The sequence below is a fragment of the Crocodylus porosus genome, unplaced genomic scaffold (genome assembly GCF_001723895.1).
Source record: "Crocodylus porosus isolate Cpor-Errol unplaced genomic scaffold, CroPor_comp1, whole genome shotgun sequence".
NCBI lineage: Eukaryota > Metazoa > Chordata > Crocodylia > Crocodylidae > Crocodylus > Crocodylus porosus.
In genome coordinates, this window is record NW_017728925.1 from 17,907,058 (window position 1) to 17,933,726 (window position 26,669).

Below are 26,669 nucleotides of genomic sequence, written 5' to 3' on the forward strand. Positions count from 1 at the left end.
GTAGTTACAGAACCTAATACTGTAGCCCTGTGAAAAGCATTCACAGATTTGATGGAACATGAATCATTGCCTGTTTTATGGCATTAAATATCCATCTGTCTCTGTTATTAGGGTCTCAAGATCTCTATTTTCCAATAAATCTGCATTGAGAGTCACACACTTACTGCTGATCACAATATCACAAGGGTAAAGGAGAAAGACTGCAGCAACAGCCTAAAGGAGGGGAAACACAACATTTTCTATAAATACTTTAAAATGAAGACAGTTTCTAGAAGCAAGTTCTAACTGAGATGCAAAACATTAGAAGCAATTTTCTTGTTTCTTACTAAGAGACAATGCAGGGTAGGGTGGGAGGGTCATCATTTTTGAATGACCCATTAAAAAAATACTTGTGGCAACCAACACACAAGCCACACTGGATTTGGTGTACCATGGAGGAGTAATAATGCAATGGTGTCCACAGTGCTCATGCTGGCATCTCTTATTAGTATTATGAAAGGGAAAACCACTGTACATATACCGAATAAGTTCTAATTCTTAAGAATTTCTGACAGGCCCATGGGTTAGTCCACTGCTGTGCTCATTAAACAGACACACACGCACAGCCACGCCCTTTAACTATCTGGGGTTTGGCCAAAAGACTGGGTTATATTTTTCTAAAGCTATCTGCTCATCTCCATTTGCAAGTGGTATACTTGCAAATGGGGATGAACACACATAAATATGATCAAGGTTTATTTTCTGTTCCTTAATGCCAAGATGAATATATTTAAGAAAAATCACATTTAGGGGCATATTCTCAACCTGAGGCCTAGAGTTTTTGCATTTAAAGCCTACTAATATTAATGGAAATTCACAGAGAGAATACACCATGCATTGAGATGAGAATACCGTTCGTCAACTAACACTTCATCTGTACTCCTTTGTATCTGTAAGTACATTTCCAGGTAGTGGGGAAAAAAGAATCGGTCAATTTGAATAATTAAAACTCACTGTTGATGTATTTACAACTCTCCAAGTCCCATTTTTTGGGACACAGAAGGAGAGCTGTAGCATTAACATTTAACCTAAATAGGCTAATGTCAAAATCTTGTTTCGAGTAATAAAAATGACACAGATCTTATCTTCAGACTAATGTTATACATTAATACTTCCCTGTAACCTTTAATACATTATGAAGTGGAATGTGAGGACAGTTAAATCACTTGTCACTTACAAAGTCGAGCTTTTGAAATGTCACATCATATCATCAGCTACTGATTTAGTAGTAACATGGTCACATTTCCATGTAGGCTAGAGCAGTACAGTTACATTTATTCTTCTAGCATAAGAAATGGAGATTTTAATCTGATGATATTTTTATACCTGAAAAGAATCATGAAAATTCTTGTTTTCTTGATCTACAAAAGCTCTTTTAGTTATCAGAGTGCATATAATCAAGTCAAAGGAAGAATTATGGGGGAGACAATTTCCACAAGTAATTCCTCCCCCAAAGTCTTTCTTTTAGGAAAGTGTTTTATGTTCCTTTACTCTGTATTTATTCCAAAGCTGTTCTATAAACATTCACAGCCTCTGACAAATGCATACTGGAGAGAGTTACTTCTATTAGATCCTATATGCATATTACATATGCATACATTTTAGGCAGTGTTTTAAAGGCTAACAACGAAACATGCATATTTGATTTCGTATCATCTTTAAAACATTCGATGTACAACAAAGAGGTATTGTGAATCTTTATTTTAAGTGTAAGTTAAGAAAATGAACCTATCAAAAATCACACTCAGTGGGAAAATAAGAAAATCAGTATGTGTAAAATTTGCCTAAGGTCATTAGTCATAATGAATATTCATCAGGAAGCAATTATCAATCCTATTTAATGTCTCCCAAAAATATTTTGCCCTTAAGCATTTGAATATTCTGGGCCTGTTCACAAAAGTACTTCAGGTAGATAAATTACAGTACTGTGCAAAACAGGGGCTTGCCCTGTATGTTGGGAAACAGGATGCTAACTGCATTCCTTCTTACGTGGCATCTCTGTTACTGGAGGTTTGCCACCAGGGATGTTTTGTGTTAAATGAATTATTTGATCTCAGTGCACCATCCTCATCTAACACCGGCTTGAACAAAAGGCAGTTATGGCTCAATAGCCTCATTGATGCATGTTAGAATCAGTCTCTCCCTAAAGCTTGTCTAGGGGGCACAGAGGATAGAGATAAGCCAACTAGCTCTGAAGCTCTTCCAGTAATTTTTCTGGTTTGGGAACTGCTATGACGTTTTCCTGTACTATATTTTTAGGACAAAAACTGTTTTGGAAGCACATCAAATGAGGACATGAGGCAGTCAGCTCTTTCCCAAAGGGCCCAGGCGTAAAAGAAAATCTGTGTGGATGCCTTGCAAACCTGGTCTTTCCTGGAGACCCATCAAGTTTGAGCCTGAGCATCCACTACAGCTTTCAAGTCTTCCTGTCCTACATTATACTGTGGTTTGCTAGTAATCCCACTGCATCTTAGTGCTTTTATTTGGCAGGCTCTTGATTGCTCCTCCAAATACACTGGCAGGCTTTCTGGCAAAGCTAATACTTACCTTAACACTGAACATTCAGAGCTCTAGGGAGGCTTTGGAGCAACAGAAATGTCACAATAGAAGGTTCCAAGAGATCAAAGGGCTCATGGCATAGATATGCGGTATCTGCAAATTAAAACTTGAAAAAGTTCCTTTAAATGCGTTCTGTTGCAACTTCATCCCATGCACAAAACTCTCTTCATTTTTTTTTCCATTTAAGTTTGTTTGGTTCAGGATTTTGCCAGACAATGATGAAACAACCAAATCCAAATGATACCTGTGCATCAATGGCATGTATAAACTGAAAAATCCTAAACGAAAGAGGAAAGAATTTTGCACAATACCTCATGAGGTAAAGTTAAAGTTAATTTAAGATATCATAGCCACTGAAGTCAGTTTAAAGAGGTATGCCAAGGAAGCACTGTCACCAGTCTAAATCTGACTAATCCCTGTAATAAATTAACTTCTACTAATAATATTCATCTCCAACCAGGAGACCGTGAAAATACTCAGGAGAGTGGCTGCACTATCATGCAGGACTCATTACTGACTACACTAATTTTCCACAATTTATCATAAAATAGCATCCGTATTTTAGGCCACATTGCCTGACATCAGAAGCATCACATCACAAACCTGAGGCTGGTAATAACATATAAAATTGTTAATCACCTGGGACATTACTTCCTGTATCCTCCGCTTCCCTATACTAGCTACCTGAGACCACCAGCTTTAAAAAACCTGGATTATTTTAGGCACAAGCCATGAAATACCATAAACATGACATGCCTACCTCAAAACCATGTATAACATTCATAATGCAATACCAGCACCTGAGACAGCAGCAGAATAAAAGTAGCCAATTTCTATTTAAATCCATTTTATGCCACTGAGACACTGAATCAAGAGAGAAAGGAAGAAAGTCTACCTAAATCTGAGTAAAAGGTCTGGAACTGTCTGTAATAATTTTCATTTCACTGTCACTTGCATTAACAAACCCTCCCAGACCCTGTGAGATCAAGTTTGTCAGTGTGCGCACACCGCGCCACTACATTAGTTTCCCCCTCACCATTGCTGTTAAGGCTTTCTTTGCTACAATAGTCACTGCCGCAGCAGCATTCCTCTGGGTCTCAGCTCTCCACCACCTTTGCACGCTTTTCTTTGGAATATGGGGCCTAAAAACAGCATTCCAAGATAAAAACCCCAGAGGTAAAATCCTTAAAGGAAAAGGTGAAGTAGAGCAGCTGGATGCACTAAGCCCAAAGATCCATGAAAGACTGCAAACAGGGTTTGAACCGTAGACCTAGAAGAAAAAGGCTTTTCAGGAATATGGTGGATAAGCAAGTACCTGCGAGCACAACCCTACCTCCTGCTGCAGCATTCTTTAGGAAAGCCAGGCCTGCTTGCAGGCGCTCTCTCTCATGACTTGCGATGAAAAAAAACCATTAGGCAGGCTTCTCCAATGGTTAAAGCAGAAGGCTGGAAATCCAAGGTTCTCTCCCCTCCCTGCCCCCCCACAACCTTGACAACACACATGGTGGGCTCACTGTCACATCTGCTCCATGGCACCCCCATTGTACAAGTTAACACAAGGAAAGGTGCTTTGAAATGACTGAATAGGATTCTCAACCTTTGGAACCTGCTGAAACTCCCTGGAGGAGTCCACAGTTCATTTCATCCATCACAAACCTGTTTGTAACAGTTAGCGCCACAATAAAAAAAAGACACTTTTTCTTAAAGAAAGTTTTTCCATCATTCAAAATGGAAGGGCAGCTTGAAATGTAGTGGCTCACACCGTGTCACCAGAGTGATGTGCTTGTAGTATGCTCCTGTTTGCCCCGAGTGCTCTGTTCATCCCAAGTTCATTCTCTCATCAGATCAGATCACTTTAATTTATATATACCATACCTCCCCCCTAAAAGTCACTCTTGCCATGTAATGTGAAGTAGAGGGCTTTTTTCCACCCATCCTTCTATACATCTTTATTTATTCAGCCTAAATGGTCAGAATTATCATGAGGCAGCAGAAGACTGTAGTAATGGGTAAGCAGATGAGCAGCACAATACCCAATTTAGCAGTCAGAAAGTGGCAAGTTTCCAAAAGAGCACCCCTATGTTCCTGTGAAAGTCCCAGATGCCAGAGCCAGTTCTAGGGGAAGCAACCAAGGCAAAAGCTGGGGGCCATGAGGCATGTGGGATGACATTATGCTAAGTGAATCAAAGTTATCCTATGAGCAGATGGGAAGAAAGAGGGGCCAACATCTTAGCTTCTGCCCAGCACCCTCATGTGTCTAACACTAGCTGTCTTGTATGTGCCCTCATTTTGGTGTCCACTCTACAGGGCACCAAGATGTCTGGGAAGAACTGCTTAAGGTGGCTCTGTACTTAAAAATAGCTTCAATGAGCAGCTATTTGATTATTTTCTGACACTAAGATTATATTATGTGGTTGCCTGTTACGGCACGGTACTGAACTCAGTGACCCAAGAGGTCCTTTCCAGGCTCATGATCCTAGGATTTAAAACTCAGCAACAAAAGATTAAAAGACAATGCTCAACATCACAGGCATCTGAGCAGTAGCTGTCACTTATTTCTGAAATGTACTCCTACCTTGCTACCTGGCATGAATCCAAATAGCATACCACCCTGGGTAAGCTCCAGTAGCGCCCTTCAACTCTGCCAAGATAATGGCTCATAAAAAAGAAATAGCATATTAGCTGGAGACCTCACCTGATTAGTGACTACCATACAGAAAACAAGCGGTTAATAAAACAACAATCTGAGAAATGACTGGCTGTTAGAACCACAGCAATCCAGCAGACTAAAAATGAGATCAGTTCAACTACTTCAGCTTCCTACAGCTGCTGCTAGAGAACTGTGCGCACACGCAGCCATTTGAGAGAGAAATGGATCCCTAGTACCACTTGCTTTTTGCAACTCATTTAAAATTTAAAATTCAAAAGTCTCTATGCAGGCAAATCAAACAGAAGAGAGTGTCATATTCAGAAAAATCAGCCACTGATTTCAAACTAAGGTGGAGCAATTTCCAATATACTTCACAGTCTGATTTTAGATGCATCAATGCATACAAATATTACTGTACTAAGGGTGAAACCTGAGACTTAAAAATGGAGTTTATACTAAAAAACTAGCTACTTCTGAGTGCTTATGAGCTCAGCCATTCCACTAGATTTCTCAAGACAAATTTAACAGCGTAAGACAACACTGTAATGGAGTAAGACTACTACTGCAGGACGTGGTTGCAGGTGAAGACTCAGGTGCTCTGGCAGAGTTGGAGAAGGAAGGAGTATGATGTTCCCAGGAGGAAGAATTGGTGAACAGGGAGACTTGTAACAAGGGCTGCTACAGAACTGCAAGGGGGGGAGCCTGCACTGCCCCCCGTCCAATCCTGACAGCAAAGAGCCCGTGTCAATAAGCACATGCTACATTTTCAGGGGAGAGAAGATATTTACTTATCTTTCAAACATCAGACCTTGTTAGAACAGTCAAGGAACCGTATTTTGAGCATCCTGTAAAATACACTTGGCCAGCTCTCCACTCCCAGGAGGGACATGGGTACTATGCCTGAACAATATTTCTTCTTGGCACTAATGTTTGCTTAAGACTGGGGAATATCTAAGTTATGGACAAAATAAACCTCAGTGAAAAGTAGCCAGGTAGGGCCATAAACTCAATTCAATTTGTGAATTTTTCCTAGAGCTATTAGACTGCTTACTTTGGATACTTTACTGTATTTGATACTGCCAGCTGCATTAGAGCAAATAGCTAGCATACTTTATTTGGGCAGGGCTATAAGGGCAAGCCATGCTGGAACCCAGAAACCTGGTTAAGAGAGATACTGGCCTCCACTGCATTTGCTACAACATACACGGCAAAACCAGGAGGCCACTGACAACTGCATGTGTCAGGTAGGTGTGTTTAAGTTGGTCTTTCCACAAGGAGCTAGACCACACAAATGTTTACAACTTGCTTCTGAATTTGGTAAAATTAAATTCACAGAGCAGCATTTAAATGTTTTGAGCAGTGAACTGTGTTTCCATTTGGAAAAAACCAAGGGAAAGGCAATGCCCTTCCCCAGTCTGAGACTATAAACAACAAACACAGAACAGCTAATAAGTTAGACGCCATTCAGTTACCCCTGCATCTTTCTTAGCTTGCTCCTTTAATTCATAATACGTTTGCCGAGCTTATTGTATGACCAACCATTTAATTCCATCATAAGGGTCATTCTTCTCAGCACTGCTTTTGTCTCTCATCTCCTTGATATTTTTATAGAAATGTTAAGCATTACGCTTATTTGTCCCCAAGAGGTAGAAATTAATTACGAAGAGTTTCATTTTTTAAATCAGGACACCGGCTACGCTTTGAGAAGTCTCAGTTTGGTAAGTTTCCAGTTACAAGGTCTTGGCTTCCGCTGAGCACAGTTTGAAATAAAATAATGCAGCTTGTTCCTACTGCTGGAACACGCCGAGCCAAGTGTGCAGGCAAGGAATCACTGGCACCAGCCCAACACTTCAAACCTGTCTGAAACTGTCACTCCAATCTTGGTGCAGTTTATGTATAAAGTTGTGAGATATGAATGTATACCCCTCCTCCACCAAGAGCTAGACAGCCTTTTATCTTGGACAGAAGCAAAGGAAGAGGAACAGGAGGAAGAGAAGGAAGAAGAAAAACACAAGCCTGCTAGCGAAGGAGCTTATTAAGGAAAACAAAGTGACAGGTAAGGAAGTGATGCTTCTTTCCAGCCTACCTTTACCAAGGGCTGCGTCAAGGCAGTCAAGTGCATAGCTGCTCTAAGTCAGAATACTTTACTTCATTCCTAACATTTGCATTACTTTTCATTCAATACCTTTGTGACTCAAACAGACCCCTCCCCCAATACATTTACGCCCCTGGCCTGGGTCTACAGCGTGCTGCACCTGACCCTGCAGCAGGCCAACAATGCTGGGCACATACAAAAACCTCAAGTATCTCTATAGGCTTTCTCTAGCTTCCATCACTGTGACATTTGAGCACAAATGGCTCTTTGCAGGCTTTGATCATATAAATCTAAGACATGTTGGAATGTCCCAGAGATTATACTGAATCCTGCCCTCATCTGCCTTTTTTGTTAATTAGACTGAGATAGTTCAACTGAGAGATTGAATGTAAGAGGATTTTGTTCTCCCCCTCCACCATCCCAGCATATACAGGTTATTTTTTCAAGTCTTTGGTGTACATTGTTTCAGCTTTCCCTGTTTTCTGGAAGTCTATGATGGAGTTATAATCAGACCTTGGAAATACAGCAAGAGGCCAGATAATGCCATACAAAATGGAAATGGGAGTTTTTACTTTAGAAAGAGGCTTTCAAGTCTGTAGACCACAGCATTAGAAGGAAACATTTAGTTAACCACCCTCTGTTTATCATTCATAAAGGAAAACAATCAATACCCATTTACAGAGCAAACAGAATGAAAACTTAACATTTTCTTTTATATAGAAAATCACAATCTTATTGACTGATAAACCTTGAAATGCAAAATGCTAAACTTTGAACTAAATCAAGCTGGGTTTTTTGGTATTGATGTGCAGCCATTTTTAGAAGAGACAGCACTTTGGAGTACTCAGCAGCTTTCATCTTTCAGATCCTTGATGGAGCCTAAGTAGCATTAAGCCTACACCTTATCAAACAAAATTGCGAAAAATGTAGTTTGCCAATGTGTTATAGCCCACCATCTGGGTTCATCAAGAGAAGGTCACGAGAAGATCCATCTGAAAGTAGCATTTATCTGTTTTTTCTTTCAAGTAAGTGTATGAAAAGGGGCTTCACTAACATGGTGTAAATGTTAGTATATGGCATCTGTATCGAGACCAGAACTTTTTCATTCAAACCCTTGAGAGGCCACAGAACCTCAGCCAAAACCGTGTCTGCTGTAGGATTTTCCCCAGACCAAGCAGATTCATACATTTATTGTTATTACAAACAAAGAACACTAGAGATTTTTTAGCAAGAAATGAAGTATGACATATCGATATTGACCCACCAATGTACATCTGCTTCTCTGCTCTACAATTCCTTATGTTGTTCAATTATGCCAATATATACAATTATTATGTGGTTAGTATTTATTTCCACCTCATGGCTATTTCAATGTGTACAATGTTTATCTCAGTATACAGTGTCTTTCTAAGTAGAGTGGTCCTTTGCAGTATTAATGAAGTCCAAATTCACCATGATATCCCTGGCACCCTACAAACAATTTAGAATCACCTTTAATCTCAAACTATTGGTACTCCAGAAGATCTCCTGTATAATTGTCACTTTTTAAAGTGCTACGTCAATGGAAGAGATTATTCTAAAAAGTACTTACAGTGCTCAGTTTACTACAGCAGATGAGGATGCGACGTTCATACAGCATACTAGCATAGAGATGCAGCATGTTGTTGACATCAACGGCTACAAAATACTCTGTCAGATTTCTCTAGGAAGAAAGATTAGAGAGGTTTTGAAAAAAATATTGCAAACAACAATATCTTAAAACAGCAAAGATCTAGATTGCTTCCCAGTGTCTAACCACCAACAGAAAGCTGCTTATTAGCAGAAATCTATGGGTCAGCCCATGTGTGCAGTTTGTTTGCGCTCTGTCCTTGAGCTTTTTTAAATTAATGCCAGCCAAAACACTCATTTAAAAAAATTATACCCAACTTGTAAACTACAAATTGAAGAGATTTTCTGTAGGGGTAAAGAGGTTCTCTTTACTAATACAGTATATATACATTTCTGCAAAAGTTTTTTTAAAAAAGCTCAGTTACTTGCAATCCAACAGAAGACGACAGTTACTGGCAATTTCTAATTGAACTTAATCATTAAAGACTCTGCTAATGGCACAGCCTACTGTAGAGCAACTATGATTACTGAGAATATAGAGGCATTAAAATACAAGGTAAGAATAATGGTCCTAATATTCAGCAGTTTGTACTGCTTTAGGAACTTGAACCCAGCTGTTACTATGAGAAGGGGCAGCAAAAAGCATCCTCATCTAGAAACAGGAAAATAAGTCATACAAAACCACCACATTTATACAGCTCTGTGAAAGGAACAAGCTACACCAAGTAGCTCTTTATCCCACTCTCCCACCCATCCTGGGGCCGGGCCTGAAGCTCTGTCAATGTGGGTGTCCCCCACGCTGTTCAGGGGCTAAGAGGGTGTATTACGGTAGTGTCGGAGCAGTGGAATGGCTCCCAAACAAAAGACAGCAAGTGAAAATTAAAAGCCAGATTCAGCTGCCTTTATTCACACAAGTGGCACCTCACTCCACATATCTTCCCAACAGAAATCAATGGAGTACTTTCATGCATAAGGAGCTCTCTCAGTGTGAGCAAGGTTAGCTGAAACTGGCCTTTGATTTCTACTAAAAATGGATTCAAAAAGCCATTCTAGAATAGGAAACCTTAATTCATCAGGAGAGGCTGAATTAGTGGATTTGATTTAAAGTAAACTCTTCATGGATGTACTAAGGTAGGATTTATATTTATATATAAAAAAGCACATGATAGAGCAAAATTAGACTAGTCATGAATTCAAGTGGGATCTTAATCATCATAGAATAAAACAGAGCACAAAAAAGCAAAAAGCAAATAGGATTTAGAAGCTTAAAGAAGCTCAGAAAGCCCATTAGCACTTTTGACAGATCCAAAGATAACTCTAAAACCACCAATACTTGGCCTGAGGAGTCTGCCAAGAAGCTTCATACTGTGCAAAAATATGTTCCACAGCTTGCCATCCAAATACAAAGAAAGAGCTAGAGACAAGAACTGAGCCTGGTGTTTGGAAGATTTTTGTGGTCATTTAAAAAAAATAAAATATAAAAAATAAAATCTCTTTGCTTAGTAAAATGAAGATGGGTATAAAGGCATCATTCAGGTCTCACCAGACCCCTTGTCATGGGAAAGCTATGGCCACATACAGGTACACTGAAAAAAAAATACACATTTTGCCAAAACCCCATTAAACTGTCATGTACTTTTTCTGTATTTCTCATCCCATCTGTGCTGATTAGCATGATATTTGTGTCTAAACAGAAGCTGTCTCCTTTAAAGCTCTGCTTCCCCCATACACCCATCTCTCTGTGATGCCAAAACATAGTGCATGACGACACAAAATGTTTCAAGCGGTATGAATTAAGATGTTACAAGTATTGAAAGGTCTGTTCTTCCTTGAAGGAACTTGCAGCACGCGCTGAAGTTAGCTGAGATATGGGCATAGCAAAAGGAGTTTACAATCCTTCAAGTGAATCAACTGCACAAAAAGCTTTCAGTATGAAAGAAAAAAAAATCAATCAGAGGAAGGAAACATAGGAAGAGGACTTAACAGATGAATCGGGATTTGATAAGCTGTTTGTATTTTATGAAGTTTGCCTAAGCATGAAGGTGGCTTGGAGGCACTAATGTATCCACGTGTAGAAAATGTTACCTGGTTATATATTCCCTCTGGAAGGAACTACACATTTCTGAGTCCAGAGAATACCTGTAGAACATGTGGGCTCCATGGCAATGTGCCAATACTAGAGAAATTCAGGTGCAGGAAGTTGTAGCTTTATTTATGAAAAAAAGTAGTAAACTACTATTTGTAGTAAACTTGGAAATGGCTGGCCGACTCACAAGTGTCACGAGATGAGTAGGGACAAAACCTACAGAAAGTAGGAGACTTCTAACTTAGTTCAGTTGCTGTGATATTTGATTCTCAGCATTAAAAATTCTTCTGAGATAGTAAAGCTGGGTTTTTTCAAGCTGGATTTTTAAGGGAAATCACATAACTAAATTTCTGTTAAAACAAACAATGAGAATCCATTCCCTAATTTCCTTAGGTTCCTTTAAAAATACCTCCCTACATTTGTTCACTGACTGTGCAGTTAATTACTACTGGCAGGTAGTGGCTGCATGTGCACATTTCCAAAAAAACCCAACCAAAATCATTTCTGCCTTCCCTCTTCCAGCATCTTTCCAAGGAACTTCTTACTAAACTTAGTAGCACTGGACTTGCATAGAGACACAGATGTACGCGTCTATTCTTCTGCAGCAAAACCAAATGTGTATTATAAAAACAAATTTAGGTATGTCAGGCAGTCATTGGGTCTAAACTTCATTAAAAAGTGCTGTAAAGTACCCTTTTGGAAGAGACTACAGTAAAATGGCTTTATTGAGATGTTTATCATGTTTGAAATAACGCACTAAAACTTACCCTTCAGAGATCTAATAACTGTGTATCACATGTAACCCAGGATACTTTTTATAACAACACACTGAGGTTTTGAAGGTAAGGGGGGGGGGGGTCAAAACATAGAAGGGGGTGTATTTGTTGAAAACGATTAAACATAGGAATCTAAAATTAACAGCTTGAAAAAGATCATGAAACACAAGAAGTAAAAATCATATATGCAAATTTTAATGAAGGCTATTGTGAACTTTGAGGTGACAATGTGAAATAAAATGCAAGGAGTCTGCATCACAGCAGCATCAGAGGGAAACTTTCATCATCGCTGAAACAGCTAAATTACCTGACAAATCTGAAATACAATGGCTACTGTGTGCCGAACACATCTCGGTAATGCGTTTCTTGCAATGAACCCAACGTGTTTATTTCTGAAAGTCACAATGCGTTCATAAATCCTTCGTATACCCAACCAAATCTTTTGAAAACGTGAGATCTCAGTTGTTATATGCAACTGTCCATACTAAATGCTTTTGTGGATCATTAACCATTCTGGTCTGACACAAAGCCAGATAATTACAACATGTTTGTTAATGTTCCAAATGGAGTTCTATGCGATTCTCCATTAATCATTACACACAACTTCAAAATCTGGCACTACTAAAACATTTGTTAATACAGGCTTAAAATGTAATTACTGCCATGATGTGTGGCATTTAAAAAAAAACCCAAACCCAGGTCAATTGTTTAAAATCTATAAAGATTTATGCTCATTTAATGCCTTTCTGCTATTCTCTATATAAACCACAATCCTACATAAAAGATACCTTGACAGACAGAGAAAACCCTAGTGAGCAATTACACACTGATATTCATTAGGAAAGCAAAATACTGCATTTATTAAGCACAGACCTGAAAAATAGCTGAGAATCTGCTGTAACAACAACCCTCAGATCAGAGTTTTTGTTTCCCATTCTTTTCTTTACATGATGAATCTGCGTAAACATTTATGGGACTCTGCTTAATCGCCCTGGCTGCTCACTTACTTTTCCTCCTATGGGTGAGCTCTGCATCTCCCCCAGAACAGCTGAGGTCCCTTCCCCACCCCTCATGTCCACATTACAGCACTGTCTTATTCCCTGTGAGGCCTATCAGCCCATTCACTGGTTCAGAGGGGATGCTTTTAAGCATCACATAACGCTGCCTCCCCTGTAGGCTGAACACTCTGCTTTCAAAGGGTTTCCAAGTCCTCCTGGCCCAAGGCCTTTGCTTTTATAACAGTCTTTGATTCATAAGCATTCATCATGTCTCCTGCTCAAATGTTTTGGGAAGTTGACTCATACCTTAGGACTCAAGCCAACATCCCTGGCAGACGTAACAGACAGAGGGTAAATAAGACTATACGTTCTGAAATCATTACTGTGTGCTGTATGTGCTATTAAACTGCTATCTATTAGTTAAAGCAGGAGACTGCCAGCAAGGACTCTTACATCCTACTTAAAGCTCTGCCACCAAATCACAATTTGATTCACTTTTCCACACTCGTCTCTGCCTCAATTTACCCACCTATAAAATGGAAATACTACAACTTCCTTACCTCTTCAAGCAGCACAAGGCATGTTAATTCAAAATCATAAAATGCTTTGAGATCATTGGATCGAGGAAGGCATTGGAATAAGAAGTTGCCACCACCAGAAAACTTCAGGTGTGGGGAAAAGGACCAAACATTCCAGTCAGGCTGACAGCTGTTTTTAGCTTCAGGAAATGGGTCCTGTATTACTCCTTACATATCAAACTCCCATAAAAATAAATGCTCTAAAAATAAAATATGTCTATTAAATTTAATGATACTATTTATATTTACAGAAAAGCTAGTAACTACGTATGTTTCCAGTGGGAAAAAACAAAGGGAAGACGCACATCTGCTGCATAAACTCTCTAGGCAGCAAACTACTACATAATTAGAAGGTGTGGCTAGACTCTTTTATTTTAATACTACAAACGAAGATTTGTGTGGTGCTGGATCTGACCTTAGCAGGCTCAACCTTCTGGTCCAATAGCAAGGCCTTGAGACATCAGACAGACAGACTAGGAAAGACTCCTTGCAGACAGGCATTAAAGAGCTGGGAGCCCCAGAATGCCAACCTGGTCCACTCTTTGCTGGGCACTTAGGGTAGAAATACACATCACCTGACGTTGCATTTATACACATTTTTAATGCAGCACAAAGGATGAGGAATAGATGGCCCTACCCTTTGTTGCACCACGACAATGACAATGACTATAGAACAGCGCTGCTTTATTGCAGTCGACCTCTATTTGCTCTGTGGCAAGAGAACATGGGCAGCCCAGAGCTACCCAGACACTCCAGCGGCCCCAGACAGATGACCCAGGAGCTTGAAGGACCTAAGCCTGAAAACTTTTGCACGGGATCAGGTTGGAGTGGGACCTGGCAGAAGTCCTAGCGTGAAGGCATGGGGCACCAGGAATCCCACATGTCCCCATGAAGGAACCCACACCAACCTGTGCCTCCACGCGAGGTATAGGTTGGCCTGGGCCCAAGCAGGGAGGCGTGAGCCAGTGAGGGACACAGGGAAACCCCGAGCAAGGGGGAACATGTTACCCATTGCCCTGCAGCAGGACTCTGCCCAATGTGGGACTATGGGTGACGTGTTTCGCCCAATAACATGAAATCAGCTATAGTGGGACATGTCCTGCCACAGATGATCCGCTTCATTTGCCAACACCTGCTTTTACCTTTACTGATGTCTCTCACTTTTTAACAGATCTAAACCATGCTGCAGCCTGTACAAGGCAAGTCCACCTTGTATCAAGTTGCTTAACTATGGTAAAACTAAAAAGGTAAGCTATCCCAGAATAAATAATTTTCCTGCTAAGTTATCTTTTGTTTAAATGTCCTTATTTTTTACCTAAATAGAAACAGAATGAAAAGTTATTGATTAACAGCTACATCTTTGAAAATAAATGTCTTGACTTGGCATTTCTATCAAGAGACCATCATTCTGTCACAACTTCCCATTCACTTGATACTTGGCCTTAATTAAACTGGCATTTTAATCTGATCATCTGACACTGTAAATTGCTGACTCTAGAGAGAATACTTGAAATAAGTTTTATGGGGTTAATTTACAGTGACTATGCGAAAAGCTAATTTATTGTGTCACTAGTTAATCCTACAGAAAGCAGTTAAGTAGCAGGCATCCTTTAACACACCTTAGCACAATTATAGTTAATGTTTTAGAAAATAAAGAAATTGCAACGTTGCTACTGTAGAAAGCAAAAGGAAAACCAGCTCTAAAGTACACCGATCTCTATGCTACTCACATTTTCAGGTATGCTAGGAAGTTCTCTGATGTCAGGCACAGTAAAGTAAGAGTGCTGGAAAAGAAAAGCAACAATTGGTTATTTGGCACAATTAAAAGCAATATAAATGTATTGTTTGGAATCAGTAATGTGTTTAGGCATAGTTGTAAACCATTAAACAAAGCCCTGCTAAGGAAACCGATACAACATTTGCTCTCAACTACCAGTAAGTTGGGTTTTTTGGTCATTAATTTCAAATGTTGGCTGCTTCTCTCTGTCACAAAAGAACTATAAAATGTTGAGACAAATATCAAATGTAGCTAAAAAGATAAATGATATGTTATTCTTACTCTTCAAAGGTATTGACTCACACAGCCTCACACTATTTATGACAAGCCAGAAAAAAACTCCAAAGCCTTCTAAAATTCAGACCATGCTTCCTCAGCCCACTGCAAGATCCATGACTGAGTACGGGATATACGGCAATGGCCAAGGCCTTTTTGGACTAACACTGTAGAGTAATACTATGGTTCAGTTTATAGAGGAATGGGGAAATTGAGATTATTGAGATGCATCTACAAAGGATTTATACTTCCATAGACCAACAATGACTTGCCACTTATCTTGTGCCTTGAACCAAGGAATACTCATTGTGCCCTCCTTAACCATGCAAAAAGTTTCAAAGAGCCCTGACACAATAACAATAGCTGCTCTTGGTCTCCTTAACACTTCTCCTACTATAAATTATCATGTTCACCAATGGTCCGCTGACCATGTTCTAAATGGCTGCAAGAGAATGAATAAAGCTAAGCAGTTGTAGCACCTGGTAGAGTAAATGAGCCTTCCTCTGGACAAGTGCATACCAGGATATTATGAAGTCACCTGAGAAATGTTACTCATACTGTTTTCTCCAAATCTAAAGCTACGTTTCATTAACTACTCTTTCTCCTTACAACTGCTTGCACTCTAGTACCGACAGAACACTGAACAGTTTGAGTTCTTGCACAATGCACATGTGCCCCAAACCCTGTGGTTTGGGAGAATCAAATTGGGGGGGAGGGAGGGGGCAAAATATACATAAAAAAATGCTCCAGCTTGCCAAGTATCCCCTCATAATGCTACAACACACTGCACCAGACACACAAGTTGCAGGCATGCATATGGCGAGAATTATTAATAGCAGAGGCAATTATTTCGAAACCACATACTTAAGATATATAGGATGAGCAGATATTTATCATCCTCTAGTTGTAACAAAAATCAGACCCAGCAGCAAACAGTGAGTTGGAGTGCAAAAATCCCATCACATGGTTAATGACCTCTCTCAAACTGACAGACCTAGAATGCAGAAAACACCTGACTATCAAAGACATAAGCTATAATGAATCGTTACTGCTTGTACAGACTATAATGTGATAAAGTAACAGTTTTACTTAACTGCAAAATGTGGACATTTAAAAAAAAAACCTCAATGATCAAATGATTATGCAGCAAGAAGAAACAAAATGGAATGAATCCTTTTTCAGATACAATTAATAGCTCCATTAGGCTTTGCAGATGATGACAACTAAAAATGCATTCACTATTAGCTACCATATGTGAAGCCAGCCCAGAAACTGTAATAGGTAATAAAGGAATGAGGAAAATGAGGAGAGCATAGACAATGCACTGGTTGCAGTTGTTGCTGCATGCTGAAAGATGCGTCACTTGACCACAAGAAGTCATGCACAGTTTACAAATTTAAGATGACCCAATAAATAATTCTTTTCTTGGTGTCCTTTCATTAAGTAGAGTTGTGTTGCTTCTGTTGGGACTCTGATCTTGCCTATGTTTCACATGATGTGCATTTTCAAATACGTGCAAATCCTTTGTAGTTCTTAGGACACCACACAACCTTCTGGGAGGGGGGGGACTTTTTGGGGCAGCAGGGGGTGTTTTTTTGTTTTGTTTAATTTCTCCACTACACTGGCTTTGTTATAGGAAGGTTTCCTTCTTGATGACTTTCCAAATGGCCACCAATCCTAGTCATAGGATTTCTATCACTTTTTACAGCCATGGTTATGTTTCTGCACAATGCTAATAAATCTGGAGCAACTAATGCGCATGATAATGGAGGTTTCAACTACCAGATGCAAGGCAACTGCTATCAGTATCAGAGGTAATCTGCATTAATGTTTAGTGTCCAGCACTGAAAAGACATATGTCTTAATTCCAACAGGACTTCTTATCATGTGCAAAGTTCAGCACATGCACATGTCTTTGAAGGATGAAAACTATATATTTTTTCTTAACATCCTTCTAGTGCCAAAACAAGGGACCTGCCTTTATGTTTTTCTGGTCATTTTAAAAGAAAAGAGAAAAAGCCTTCAGCCTGTCAAATCATTCAAACAACCATATCCATCCTTAACTGGATAACTTGTATAAAATTGTCAAGTTTTTATGTTATATCTGGATATCATTTTACCAATGGCCATCTAGGTTTTCCAGTTCCATGATGCTTCATACCTTTTCACATTGTTTAATGGTAAGTTTTACTGTTTTTTAGTCCAGAAAACTATTTTATTAGCCATTTCAATAGAGCAAATTATTCTTGTTTTTAGGATTAGGAAAAGAGACCTGGTATGTGTGTATAAATTCATATTAATTTTAAATGCTATTACATTAATGTTATAATTAGAACTTTATATTAATTATACATCTTTATAACGTCATAATTAATGATTCCGTCTAAGTTAAATGATTTATTATAAAGCCAGTCCTTTTATTTTGGGTTGTAGTATTCCTAGGATGTTACACTTCTTGCATTTTCACAAGTCAAAGCTTTATTGTGTATAACAATATTAGACATTTCCATGCCTTGTGAATAATGTATGGCCTAGAGAACATAGGAATTGAAACCGTTACAACCAGCATAATGCAAATTTTAGCATCCTACTACCTCCCCATTTTGGAAAGAACACAAAAATAGGAGAGGAAATGGAATATGAAGGTAAGTGTTCAGCATGCAGTCTGCTGGTTAAGCTCCTGCAGATTTGTTGGCTGGTCAATGGCTAAACTAAAATGCTTAAAAAGCCCAAAACAAGAGTGGTCCTTAGACTGTCCCCTAGACTGTCCTTTAATATCCTTTCCTGCTCCGCTGCCCACAAAATGTTTGAGAAAAGGAGAGCCCAACAGCATTCCTCGAAACCACTGGTAAGAAACAACTGAAACATCCCAATGGATCATCTGCTTCTGGGACAGCCTGTCATCTAGGTCAGACAGACATGGCGTTCCTACAACAGCAAGCCTCAATAAGACTGGGACGGCTCTACGGCCAGCTGGTGACCAAGCAAGGCCAAACAACTGGTACCTGTCGACTGACATTACAGGGTGAAGTGATGAGAGTAAGCTGTTCATAGCCAGCAGCTGGTTTGAAAACAAGGGGGTAAAAGGGAGGAAACAGAGAGAGGGAAAAGACAGACAAATGGAGCTACAGCTGAGCATCAGCAGCTCTAATGCAAATCCTGAAAGCACACAAGAAAAGGTGCTCTCTGCATTTTTCACTGGAGCTTTCTGATTTTGCAAACACTTCCCAGAAGATGAGGCTATTTTGCAAGAGACCAACTAAAAAACAAAAAAACTTTAGCCTTAAAAGGCCCACTAAGCACCAACCAAAATCATGAGTTCTTCCAGGATGATCTCATTAAAGATTGTGACAAAAAAGTAAAGCTTCAATGCAATGTTATTTGTGAGGAGAAATAACGACTGAGCTGAGGCTGGAGTGGGGATGATGGAATCAGAAATCATGTGTTAACCAAATGGTTCATGCTCAAAGCATTGCTCTTCCAGGTAAGAGCCTGAGCTTGATTTCCAGTCTTGCTCCTAGTATATACCAGCAGGGACTGAATAGCTAGAGGCACAACCATGAACCCCACACACGGGAGCATCATGCTCCCGAGTGGGCCCTCAGAGCCGATTTAGAGCCGCACTGAGAGGCGCCCTTTGGAGTCCTAAAGGGAAAGGGAAGTCCGTAGCTCCCGGCCCCAAGGACGTAACAGGCTGTAAACTGCAAAAAGGCAACAGATTTGTTTTGACATTTTTCCTCTTACTATTGTAAGAAATGAAAACATGCCTCCCTAATTCACTACTGCTCTACTTCACTTACCACGCCGAGATGAACAGGTGCTCCTGGATCAGGAATGGGAAGTTTATGAAGCACTTCTAGAAACTCATTCCTCTGACAGTCCTGAAACAAGAAAGACCAGCTTAACTAAGGAAAACCAAGCGATCAAATGACCCTGCAGTCCAGGCTGTAAGATGGAAAGGTCAGAGTTTGCAAGTGCTTTGGGGCTACAGTACTTGCAGATACAAGGAACAGTTGCCAAAAATTAATTACATTTCAGACCGAAGAAACAACACCTTTCTCTATACAAATATCCTTGCGATAGAAAATGCTTTTTAGAACAAAATACATCTTCCCACATGCAGGTTTCTACATTTGCCTATGCTTCAAGAAACCTATTGGGGCACCATCCAATGCATTACATATGCTCCGAAACCAGGGAGGGCTAGCTTCCATAGCAACTGCTGCATAACAGTAATTACTTGCCTTGAGCTGGAGATATCATTATAAGAAAGCAAGTGTTCCCTCTCTTCAAATTTGTAAAAGTTTGATAAATGTAAGATATAACCATGACTGAGAAAAATGTAATAAAAGTCAGAGCAGTGCCATAACTAGACTTATTATGGTTCCACCGGCTCTATTTTATATACCTGAAATATGCTTTAGGGTAGGTGCTGCAATCAACCTATGGACCGCTAAGTTCCAGCTTCTGTCCTAGAACTGAGCCTTAACATCTCGGTTCACATTTTTGACATGATATCAGTGAGGGAACTTGACTTTCATTTCACTTGGTTTAAATTCAGAAGCACCAGAATGAATCCTAAAAGCTTAAGGGGAAAAGAATGAGTGACACAGAAAAGACTTCTGCCTCAGACTTGGTTTTAAACCGGTATTCAGGCTACCACAAAAAAGTTTAGGGAAGAGATCTGTCCTATACTCACTGAAGTCTATATATGCTCATGGAAACACAATTAGATTTTCTTCTCAAAGCTCTTTTGCATTAAAGTACCCAAATGGCACACAAATTCACTCTATAGTGCTGCATAATACTTAGCCTCTGGGCATTCTCTGATGACAGTAATTCCCACATAGATAGTTTTTACCCTCTAGTATATTTGATCTTTGGAAAATGAAAGCGTTTAGAATAGTACCTGTCCTTTTGTTGTATAATCTGCCAAGACGTTGAGCAGCTTATAGAAGACTTCAAACCATGGGAGATAACTAAAACACAAAAATGGAAAAGAACCACTTGAAGATACTTGAAAGTAAATATAATCATAGGCTGGCAGGTTTTGCTGTGTAGGCAGGCAGGTGTGTCTGGAAGGATGAACCACCCTCCTGGCTCTCCCTCTCACCAGCGTGGCACTGCAGCACGGCTTAGCCAACGTGCCTCAGGGCTCCTTTCAAGGCAGAGCTCCCAACACCCACGCCCACTACCAGCCAACCATGTGGCACTGGAGAAAAGCAGGTCTAATCAGACAGATCCCTGCTGGAAGATCACAGAAAGTCATCCTCACTGTGCAGGCTACCAACCAGTGATTCCTATGGAAGATGTCACTGTCTATATGCTAGGTTACAATACTCTGAAATTGCTTATGAATTCGTATCAGACAGATATTCATGTTGGATATGTTAGTCAATTTTATTCCCTGTAGACCATGCTTCATTACTGGCCTTCAGTGTAGCTGCTGGGGCCTTAAAATAGGGAGATTGCTCTATTACCAAATCCTGCCTTCAGCTTTTTTAAAGTTAGCAATAAGATCTGCATATTTTTAAAAAATATTTTAAAAATGAATGGACAGAACTATAGCCGTGATATCTTCTCCAGCATCCTGTATCACTCCATTTATGCAAGCTCCATTTAGACCAAGCAGCATTTCTTACTTAGAATGCAAATGCACTTAATTTATAACATAACTGGTAACAAAGCATCAACTTTGAAAGACATGAACATGCTGAAAAATATGCAGCTTCTTCACTCAACATGTCTATCTAATAGTACCATGCTTTCTAAGGGACTTTCCACAGCATACAAACAAAGACAGACAGCTAAGGCACTAGTCTGTACTGTAAGATTCTTGGCTGGGATTTTGTACCATGCTTCTATTGCACAGTTTTTGTCTTAATTCATATTTTTCAATTACTGCAAGGAGTTTCTCCTAAGCTATAGTGAAAAGGCAAGCTAAGAGTATGAAGCATACAGTGATTATTCTTCTAAATCACAGAGACCTTGTGAAACAAATAAGAGTATATTTTTTGGTACAGCTGGACAAGATGTAAAAGCTTTTACACAATATGCCTACACCCTCCCAACCATAAAGAAATCCGTGCCCCCACGATTACTAACTGTACAGCTTGTAGTAATAAATGAAGTGAGAGGCAATATACGTGACAGATAAAGTGAACAGCATTCCACCACTAACATGTGTTTGAAGCCTGCAAATGCTACTGTAAAATTTAAGTAGCTTATCAAAATATACTGATAAGCAACTTAACTTTTCACTTTATGACAGTATTATCGCTTATGTTAATATGTTTCAAGCAACTTTAGGAACCGCATATTGAGTACAGCAAAGAGAAAGACAATTACCACTTTAAACAGCGCTTAGCTTGGCATCATAATGTAAACATTCAAGAGGGATTAGACAGATGATAAGTTTCTCTCTTCCCATTTAGTTAAATAAACCTCAGTAGAGTTAAAAGCCATTATAATAGTAACAAGAAAATCCTCTCGGAGCAAGATTCCTGCACAGAGATTAAGAATTTGGTAAACAAACCCACACAAGCATTGCAAGGCATTCATCAAAAGAAAGGCTGAGTAAAACAAGCTAACAATCTGAAAGAGGACCGATTTCAGGGAAAACATAAGGAATTAGACTTAAGCAGGCGGGCATCCTTAGCTGAAAAAAGCCATTTAAAAAAATGTTTTTTAATAATGAGACTGAGACTCTAGCGCATCAAGAATTTTACTTTCCTGTTTTAAGCTTGTTAAATATATGACAGCACAAGAGATTTTAATGTCTAGTGCAGCTGCACCACACCTTCATGCAAAGATCTGTATATAGGATGTGCCCAAACATCACTTTTCAGAATAAGCTATTTCATGGTTTAATTACCATCTGCGATGAGAAAGGCCTTTAGAAAAAAAATCAGCCGATATTCTCATCTAAGTCACTTTGCTCCAGAGTTCGGCTGGCTGTGACAGAACAGTTTCCCGGCACCTTTTTGCACTGACTGATGCGTATCTAATGATGGCAGTGTTGAGGCTTTGAAACCAAAGTCGGGTTGTATCCCTCTTCAAAGAGCCACTGTTTTCCCTTGTTGGGAGGCCAGGGTTCACAGCTGAACTTTATCTTGCTACAGAGCCAACAGAGTTTCCTGTATTGCTTCATTAGGCCAAGCATGCCAACTCTATAGGTTTTATTCAGTTGCCTGCAAGGACATTGGATCCAAATTCCAGTTCAACTCTGTCACTCAGCTGCTAGTAAATAGTTTTTCTGTATACAAAAAGTGCAGATAAATATTTATATTTACACATTTCTAAAACGCCTGAACTAGCGGTCGCTCGGCATACGGCTTGTGGAGGGGGAAGGCATGCAGCCGGTTCTACCGCACTTGCTCGCTCCCTGCTCCCTCTTCTCTCAGGGTGGAAGTGGTTACGGTCCCAGCCTATCATTTCTCCTCCTTTTTTAACCTGTCTTCCCTACAAAATTCACAGCCCAACATTAACTCCTTGCTCATCTTACAGTTTTGAAGAAGGTTGTTCCAGTTTGAAAAGATGAGGATCTGTAGTTTGGGAGACCTGCTGAGGCTTTGTACTCTGAAGCTAGCATCAAGACAACAGGAGACTGTCAGGTGCCACCGTGCCTAGGAAGGTAGGGGTGGCACATGCTCTTCTTGGAAAAAGGGCACAGCACAAGTTATCCTGAAATCAGGACAGCTGCCATTTGTCTGTGGCTCTCAACCTTGCTAAACTCGAGACCCTTTTTAAAAAATCCCAGCTCTTAGCCTTTACTAATTTTTTGATAACTGAAAAATAACAGAGCAATTCTTCTGCAGCAAAGAACTCAGGAAAACCAGAACAGGTCAGAACGCTTTTGACATTAAGGATTCCGATTTGTAATCTCCGGGTTTATCTTGGGAATTTTATATGGAGGTGTTAACACATCTACCAGTACCAATTTTTTGTAGCACTTCACAGTGACCTTGAAAGGGCCTCAGGATGCCCTGGTTGAGAATCACTGGCCTAGATGATTCACGTATGGTTTTCTATAAGGTCTCCCTCCTATCAACTACACAAAGCAAGGCCCAATGCTCAGTTTGCTAAGCTTTCACAAATGGACTCTGGACCCTCTAACCAAGCTTTATGTAACCACTGGGGAATCCCGGGAGCCCTGCATTGCCCCTCTGTTCTGGGTCTAAATGCAGAAGGCTTCCCGTCTACAACAGTTATGCTGAGACAGTCCTGCTTATTTGTGCCACATAGAGCTACAGGGAAGCAGCTGCAATTTCGATAGGGTTCTATTTCCCTTATTTTGCCTTTAGAAATGAGAAAAAATGCTTGATTCAAGTTCAGATAACCAGGCTGGGAGGGTGGCCTGTTCATTTTAAAGGCTTAGAATTAGAGTAAGAAGTGGTGACATACTTTTCCCGAAACAGTATCAAAATGAATAAGAGCAATGGCCTACAACGGACAAATACAAAAACAAGAGGACCTTCCTTCAGCAAAGCATGGAGATGCAACAACACATGGATCGGCAGGGAGAGAAGGCACACAGAAGGGGCACACTTCTCCGACATGCAGACGTCCACGAGCTCAAATATTGAATGCGATAAAGGTCGTCACAATTCAGTCTCTGCATTCTGTTAACTTCCTGACAGCCTCCCACTAAAACAAAAAGCCCTCACGTTCCCAGATCCTCTGCTTTGGAAAGAAGGGCATTTTTTTCCTCAATACATGTTTAATTATTGTGACAGAGAAAAGACTAGGCCTCTCTCTCTCAAATTATTCCTGCAATTGAGGCAAACTATTTGCTTGGAAAGGACTGACCCCCTTTTGTTATCACTCTGGAATGTATTTGCTGGTAGCAATGCCTTTAAGTGTAATGACACATCCACAGTGCAACTCTCCAGCATTTTCTGTGCAACCCCTGACCTCATCTTTCAGCAATTTACCAAATGCCGCCTACAAGGTAAATTTTACAGAACTGAGTGCTCTTTCCCATTCATAAAGTTTGAGCCCATATTTAAAAACCACCGCAGTCCAGTGCAATGCATGTTCATGCGGCTTAATTCTTTTTAATCAACATATCTGCCAGTCTTTTCTGCTAAACCATTTGAACAACAGCACAACACAGCATCTCTCAGGACTTTATATGACCGTACCTACCATAGTACCAAAGCACCTTACAATTGTAACATTCACCCTTATAATAGCACGGCTAAATCAGAAAGTAGTAGTGTTATCGAGAGGTCTGTGGCTAAGTATGGACTTGGGCCCAAGACTCTGGAGTCTCAGATTAACACCCGACCAAGTGAACCATACGCCTCACTGTAAAAAGAGTGAAAAGGAACATCTGGAAGTACCCAAGGGGGTTGGGATCAGGCACTCACGAAGTAGCATGTTTAAGAAGCTGTCCGTCTTCCTCTTTCCATTTCTTTCAGCTGTTTTATTTAGAGAGCTGCAAAGTTTGTTCCATATTCTTCAGTTTTTATGCCTCTATGCCCTGCCTATAACTTCAGGCCTACAGGACAAACTGTATAGCTCAACTCCTGGGTGCTTGAAGGGTAAAGGACCAAGGATATGGGCTATGGATTGTTTGTATGCTGTGATGAGCAAATCTGGCAAGTGTCAGAAATTCAAGACACACAACAAAATGACTATGCTACATGCACACTATGTGCGTGGAAAAACAACATTTTTTCTTCTTACCCCAGTAGTGTTAAATTTAATTTTTACCTCTGCCAACAACCCCAAAACCCACAATGGCATGAGTTTTGAGATGTGACAGGAACCCCCTGCCTTGGTGATTCAGATTCAAAGTCCAGATCCTAATGACCCTTCAACAGTACAAATGGGAGCTTTATCTCATAACAGAGATGGGACTGGTGGGGATTGGGTGGGTGCATGTTCAACCTTCCAATAGGTTTCATGAATGAAGTTTGCTTGTAGGGTCACATTTAGTAAGGAACAAGTTATTGCTTGTATTCTAGTAGCTCACTGATATTTTTAGGATTTGTGACCTGTTTTACTTTTGTCTTAGCGGTGGGGGGTGGGTTACCACCTCATTTGTTGGCTGATGACATGAATGTCATTTTACAAGTGAAATGCAACAAAAATAGTTCCAATTCTTTTTTAACACACATTCAAAATGCACCTTAACAGGCCATGTGGAACTCTAAAGCACTGCAAGGATTATCTCGACTGCAGAAAGAGGCAGATCAAGTGGTGGAGCAGTTCAGATCATATATGCTTGGGACCAGGGCTGGCAACTATAGCTATACATGCAAAAAGCCTGTTTTTTTCCTACAGAGATTTGTAAAAGTTCTCGCTGTAAAATATGCTCCATGCCTTGACTAATGAACAGTATAACGCGAGAGAGACATTTAAAAGGTCACTTGTTTGAAATCACCAAAATGCACTGAATTCCTATTTGTGAACTCCAAGATAATCCAGAAATAGCATTTTTCCACGAGGCCATCGTTCATTCTATGGTGTGTAGGCACGTACACGAGCTCCTTCCATTCCCATGACGCACTTCTGGCAGCCACTGAGAAACAGTGCATCAAAGCAAAGCTTACAGGGCAGCACGTTTAACTTGAGTTGTATACTACACACACCCCTCTCATACTTTTCTACCTTTAGGAACTGATGCAAAAATTTCCAAGGCATAAACAACAATGGAAAATTCAGAAGTACTGAGAGCAGTTTCAGGCCTTCTCTCAATAAATAGCCGAGTCTTTTTATTTTCGTACAAACCACTGATCCAGTTATCATTAACACTTAAAGTATCACTTTATGTTACAGTGAAGGGCTAAGGGTGCAACAAGGCTACAGTTTCTTCTGTCACGGGGAAGCCCCCTGTACGTTCACTCCAGCCCTTGCTTCATTCCTTTGCCACGATACCATTCAAGATCTCTCTCCCGTGGAAAGTGCCTGGCTGCCTCAGACTCATTTGTCCTCTTTGCTTCAAGTTTTACCATGCAACATGTTTACCACTTGTTCATCAATAGAGGCACAACTCTTTCAGCTTTAACTAATTTAACTAATTCCACCAAGAGAGCGAGAAAAAGTAGCTGCGACCTCTGCTTTTAGATAGCATCTTAAAGATAAAAATTTGCATTTTACATTGGAGAAAGTCTATTTACCACATATTCTTAAAAAAGAAACCTAAGAACATGGAGGGTGAATTTATAACCAAAACACTCTGTACCACATGCAACTTAAGTAGCACAACTGGTAGCACTAT

At 40.0% G+C, this 26,669-nt stretch overlaps 1 protein-coding gene across 4 annotated transcripts in view; it reads right to left on the reverse strand.

Moving 5' to 3' along the window:
• DENND1A (DENN domain containing 1A) overlaps positions 1–26,669 on the reverse strand; it is a 284,733-nt gene that overhangs the window by 128,788 nt on the left and 129,276 nt on the right. For all 4 annotated transcript variants that reach the window (XM_019541012.1, XM_019541015.1, XM_019541013.1 and 1 more), the window contains exons 6-9: positions 20,352–20,421; positions 19,243–19,323; positions 15,120–15,173; positions 8,935–9,045 (exon numbers count right to left, since the gene is read on the reverse strand). In XM_019541012.1, coding sequence (XP_019396557.1) covers positions 8,935–9,045; positions 15,120–15,173; positions 19,243–19,323; positions 20,352–20,421 — 316 coding nt within the window. The remainder of the gene's footprint in view (positions 1–8,934; positions 9,046–15,119; positions 15,174–19,242; positions 19,324–20,351; positions 20,422–26,669) is intronic.